At 36.0% G+C, this 5768-nt stretch overlaps 1 protein-coding gene across 1 annotated transcript; it reads right to left on the bottom strand.

Annotated features, from left to right (window-relative positions):
- LOC104601106 (UDP-glucose 6-dehydrogenase 4-like) lies at positions 1–2914 on the bottom strand. Its single transcript, XM_010264302.3, has 2 exons — positions 2702–2914; positions 1–1780 (listed from the first exon to the last, which is right to left on the bottom strand). The coding sequence occupies exon 2, from the start codon at positions 1758–1760 to the stop codon at positions 318–320; it is 1443 nt and encodes a 480-aa protein (XP_010262604.1). The 5' UTR covers positions 1761–1780; positions 2702–2914; the 3' UTR covers positions 1–317.
- Positions 2915–5768: the final 2854 nt, after the last annotated feature.

The following is a 5768-nucleotide window of genomic DNA, read 5'->3' as shown; positions in this document are numbered from 1 at the left end:
TTTATAGTGGAAACTCAAATTCATGAAGCAGCAGCAATGATATAAAAAAATATCCTATTGCCCAACCCCAATATCAAACATTGGAGGTAGAAGTAGCAATGGTACCAAACACAACCTAATATGAACCGGTAAGAAACAACATCAACCAAGACTAATAGCAATAAACAGAATAAGGAGTAAAAAGAAAAGAAAAATTGAAGAATGAAACTTTCTTCCTCAAATCTCAGTTCAAAAGAAAAATTGAAGAATGAAACTTTCTTCCTCAAATCTCAGTTCCGAGTGATCAGTGCAAGCCGTGTTCAATCCATACTTGTATTCTACGCCACAGCAGGCATGTCCTTGAGCCATGGATCCAAGGGCTTCCCTATGGAGTACACAATGAAACCAATCTCTCTCAGCTTGTCCACATTAATAATGTTCCTGCCATCAAACACAAATGCTGGTTTCCGCATGTTATCATATATCCTCTGGTAATCAAGCGTCTTAAACTCATCCCACTCTGTCAAAATGCAGACACCATGAGCATCCTTGGTTGCCTCGTATGCATCCCAAACAACATTCACTTGCTTCACTGCGGTGGGGCTGAGGGGCTGGAGGTGAAGTGGGTGATCCCAGTCAAACTTGTTCATTGAGAGGTCCCTTTGGATCTGGTCCTCATTGACCTGAGGATCATAAATGCTCAAGCGGGCCTTGTCCCCCAAGAGCCCTTTACACACATCAATGGTAGGGGTCTCCCTTGTGTCACCTGTGTCCTTCTTGAATGCAAACCCAAGAATAGCAATCTTCTTGCCTGAGACTGTGTTGAACATGGAAGAGACAACCCGGTTGACAAAACGGTTCTTCTGGTAGTCGTTCACCTTGATGACCTGTTTCCAGTAGTTTGCTACTTCAGGGAGGCCATTGCATTCACAGATGTAGACCAGGTTCAGGATGTCCTTCTGGAAGCAAGACCCACCAAAGCCAACACTGGCACTGAGGAACTTGGGCCCAATCCTAGAGTCCTTACCAACAGCATGGGACACCTGGGTAACATCTGCACCAGTTGCCTCACAGAGTGCAGACATGGCATTGACAGATGAGATCCTCTGGGCCAGGAAGGCATTTGCAGCAAGCTTGGAAAGCTCTGCTGACCATAGGTTGGTAGCTATAATTCGGTCTTCAGGCACCCAATGGGCATATACATCCTTCAACGCTTGGATTGCTTTCTGGCCATTGGGGGTCTCCCGGCCTCCAATGAGCACCCTGTCAGGTTTGAGGAGGTCTTGGATGGCAGTCCCCTCAGCAAGGAATTCTGGGTTTGACAGAATTTGGAAGTTGATGCCCTTACTGTTGTGGGTCAAAATCTTCTCAATTGCCTCAGCTGTTCTCACTGGGACTGTTGATTTCTCAACTACAATCTTGTTGGATTTTGATACATCAGCTATCATGCGTGCTGCACTCTCCCAGTAGGTCAGATCAGCAGCTTTGCCTGCACCAAGGCCCTGTGTCTTGGTTGGGGTGTTCACAGATACAAAAATAATATCTGCCTCGCTTACATGCTTTTCTACATCAGTGCTGAAGAAAAGGTTTCTCCCTCTGCACTGCTTCACCACATCTTCCAGGCCTGGCTCATAGATGGGGAGCTGGTCGCTATTCCAGGCATTGATACGAGGGATTGATATATCCACAACAGCCACTTCAATAGAAGGGCACTTGAGTGCTATGACAGCCATGGTAGGTCCACCGACATACCCAGCTCCAATGCAACAGATCTTCACCATTTTCAATTTTAATTGATAACCTGCAACAATGGGTTTCATATCATTCCAGAGAAAAAAAATTCAAGGTCACAACTCACAAGTTCTAGATCTATATATAAATTATATACCAGCAAGGCAGCAAGGAGGGGGGAAGAATAGCTAGAGTCTAGCTAACAGGATGCAGAGCTATCATGTGTATTTGCTCATAGAGCACTAATGGATAAAAGTAGAATTCTGCTAACGCATTAAAGGAACACAATATTATCAAGAAATTATCCACGAAAGTGTTTGTGACTGAGTTCCATTTCAAACAAGAAATTGAAAATTATCCATTTTTGAAGGAGGAGGGTAGAAGGTGATAGCAATAGGAAAAGGCTAGTTTTTTTTTTTTTTCAGTGCAAAGAAATCAAAGAAACTCCATGGAGTGAGAAATAGTAACAATTCTAAGGAATACATAACGAACTAACAGACAGACAAATAGAAACAGTTGTCACGAGAATAAAACAAGGATCTGACCAACAGATCCAGAGTTTTAAGGAGAAATTGATGAAATTTCCCAAACATATGGCTTCTCTAATTGGATTTCCAGTCAATCCTTCAAAAAAAAGCTCGATTCCTAGTTAGAATTCGGTAAATGAAAGCCAACGGAAATGACAGCCTTGAGTTACAGTCGTAGATATCAGATCTTCCAAAAATGTCTCAATTTGTGCATTATGTGCAGATTCATTCAACATACAAGAGAACCCATTAAAATATACAACAGAAAAGAATGAGGACGTCTCTCGGAGACCAATTCACAGCAAACAATTAGAGGGAGGTCAGGCAGCAAACCAAAATGAGAAACCGACAGATTCTCTTTGAACAGAAAATTAGCAGTACAAACAGATCATGAGATCACGAACACTTAGGCTATAATTGATTCATGTATTCTGCTTGAAGCTTGAAGGTCAGAGCAACATTACCTTCTTTTGCTCCCTCTGGTTTACTTCCGAAAGATCTAAAAAGAGAATACAAAAAACGGGAATAGATAGCTGGAAGCAGTAGATCTCAGAAGAGAAAAAGAAACTACGACTTCTCTTACGGGGAAACGAGGAGACCGAGAGCTTCTTAAATACCCAAAACCCATAAAAATTCTACCCCTCAGATTTCACTATCCCAGCAATTAAAAAAAGTCAGATTTAACAGAAACTAGCTGAACTAGAACATACTCACATTCAACACGTTTTCTGGTTTCAGGCATACTTTACACTAACAAACAAAACAAGAGGTAAAAAATAGAAGAAATGAAAAATCATTTTAAACCATTCATTTAAGACTGGTTTTTCAGTAACACCCCATATATTAAATTCATAATTAAACTCAAAGACCAGTTTTGCAGAAAAAAGGAAAAGGGAAGAAATTAAATCCATGTTCAGACAAAACCCATATAACCGACTTCAACAGTTCAACGAATGAAGCTACATGTCATCGCAGGCTTAAGCCTTCAAGCCAATACAAAGATGACTTTCAGGCTCGTAAAGTTTCCTTAAGAAAAAAAGAAAAAAATTAAACAATTCAAACAACAATTTGAGATTAAAAAGTAAAAAAGAAAAGATCAAGTTATTCAAGAAAGAAAAATAACATATTCATCCAAATAAATAAAACCCAGGCTCTAAAGATATAATTTTAAGGGAAATTGTCATGAGTTTTCAGCATTTCCCTTAAACTCACAACTTTTTAAAATGTCTAAAATTTACCATCTCACTAACTCGACATTAAAGACTAATAGTTGTTAATATATTACTATTTTAACCTTTATAGAAAAATATAATATATATATTTTAATATTTAGATATGAAAAGAAGGAAAAGTTCAAAAATATTTTCAAATATAAAATACATGAAAAAGAAATTGCAAAAAATATAAAAAATTATAGAAACTGCACACAAAATAAAAAATTATTTTCAAATTATAGAAACTACAGAAATTAAAAAACAAAATCAGAAAATAAAAATTGTATAAAAAACATCAAAATTTATAGAACAACACAGAAATTGCAAATAAATAACAAAAAATACAGGAAATTTTATAGATAGTAGAAAATAGGAAATGTAAAAAACAGAAATTATAAAAAACATTAGAAATTATAACAAAACACTAAAATGTACATAAAAAAGAAAATTGAAAAATGAAAAAGACCCTTTTCCTCTAACTCGCCATTCAAGGGTGATTTGGTCATAAAAAAATGTTATTTATGCTGACGTGGACACCTTTGTTAAGAAACATTAATGGTGCACTAATGGAAGGTGAGTTTTGGAAAATAAAAACTTAATGACATGGTGAGTTTTAGAAGTTTTGAAAAGTTGTGGTGAGTTTAAAAGAAATGCTGAAAACTCATGGTGAGTAACAATTTCCCTTTTAAATCATACCCATTGGGCAGAAAGTGCCAAAAATTGTTTTTTTTTTCTATAATCAATAAATAAAGGAAATGGAGAAGTACGGACAGGCCCAATGCAAATTTCTGATTTCCACTACAAAATTATAAACATTCAAAAGGTAAAAAACCCACACTCTATGCACCTATACCCGCTTGTGAATTGGCATCAATTCCGAGCTGGGACCTACCCAAAATGTACTTTGATCCTACAAATTCTGACCCTGGACTGAACCATCATTCTCCCTAAAGGAAATGATATGTTTCACTGTTTGTACTGTTAATTTTCTGTACTTTCTGTTTTTTCTATTAGGCTCAGTTGGAAAGAGTATAAATACAAATTTGTAGAGTGCAAATCTTGTATTTGTATTATTTTGCATGTATTTGTACTGTATATATTTATGCTTGCATTTGTACTCTTTCTAAATTGACCATTTTAGTGAAATTGTCTAAAACTTATATGACTTTTCATCATTTCTCTTAGAACTATCATAACTTTTCAAAATGTCCAGGGAACCTCATGTTAATAAGTTGATGTTAAATAGAATAACGGATGCTGGTAAATTGCTAATTTAGCGTTTGTTTTATTATAAATATAAAATAAAGCAAAACTTTGATAAAATAACAGCAAAAATATTTCTCAAATATTTCAGTCTAAAGAATTTTCTACCCAATTTACATATTCAAGTAAAAAAGGAAACTTCAAATAAAAAAAAAAATAAAAGAAAGAATGCTTTTGATTCAAATCAAACTCATCTTAAGCTCCATATCTACTTGCACAGTACAATTGTCATTTTAATAAGGCTAACAAGTCGTTTAGGGGTAGTTTGATCATAAATATTTCATTTATGTTGATGTAGACAATTTTTGTCAATGAACACTAACAGTGATCTAAGAGATGGTGAGTTTGGAAAATAAAAAGCCACTAACGCAAGGTTTTCTGAATGTTTTAAAAAATTATGATGAATTTAAGAAAAATGCTGAAAAGTCACGCTGAGTGAGATGGAAGCCATGAATTAAGGCAAGCAGCGACGATTGGGAACCCAAATTATGAAGAAAAAGAGCATGGCTTCCACCAAAAATAACCATCCGCTGTAAAGGTTGAGAAATGAAGCGTACGTGATCAACACTACAAAAGTTACCTTTTCTTTTAATTAACATTAAAGTTATGTTTGATACAAGGTTTTTAAAACCGGACTGGACACAATTGTTTTTGGGACCAGTTCCTGGGTTGAAATGGTCCAATCGTCTGGTTCGAACAGATGACCTTGTTTTGACTAAAAAAGTAAAATGAAAAAATAGCTAAAAACCATTGTCCAGATCAACAGTTCAACTATCTGAGTCATTGGGTGACTGATCAAATCAACGATTTTTGACCAAAAAGTGGTTTTAGAGTGAAACAGAACTGATTACCTGATCGGTTCTTGGGTCAACTGGTTCAACCATCAGGTTCTGCTTGATTTTCAAACCATGGTTTGGCACCATTCTGTTTCTACTTCAAATGTTTTGTATTATTAAAGGTAAAATGTTTCGAGTAGATTTCCTCTTCAAAAAAACAATACTGGAACCAAATACAACGTAAGTGAGTGTGAAAAAATTGATATTAACGTCTTGAA

The sequence above is a fragment of the Nelumbo nucifera genome, chromosome 2 (genome assembly GCF_055504915.1).
Source record: "Nelumbo nucifera cultivar China Antique chromosome 2, China Antique-T2T, whole genome shotgun sequence".
Taxonomy (NCBI): domain Eukaryota; kingdom Viridiplantae; phylum Streptophyta; class Magnoliopsida; order Proteales; family Nelumbonaceae; genus Nelumbo; species Nelumbo nucifera.
The sequence above is the reverse complement of the archived record's forward strand: the minus strand, read 5'-3'. Positions and strand labels throughout refer to the sequence as shown.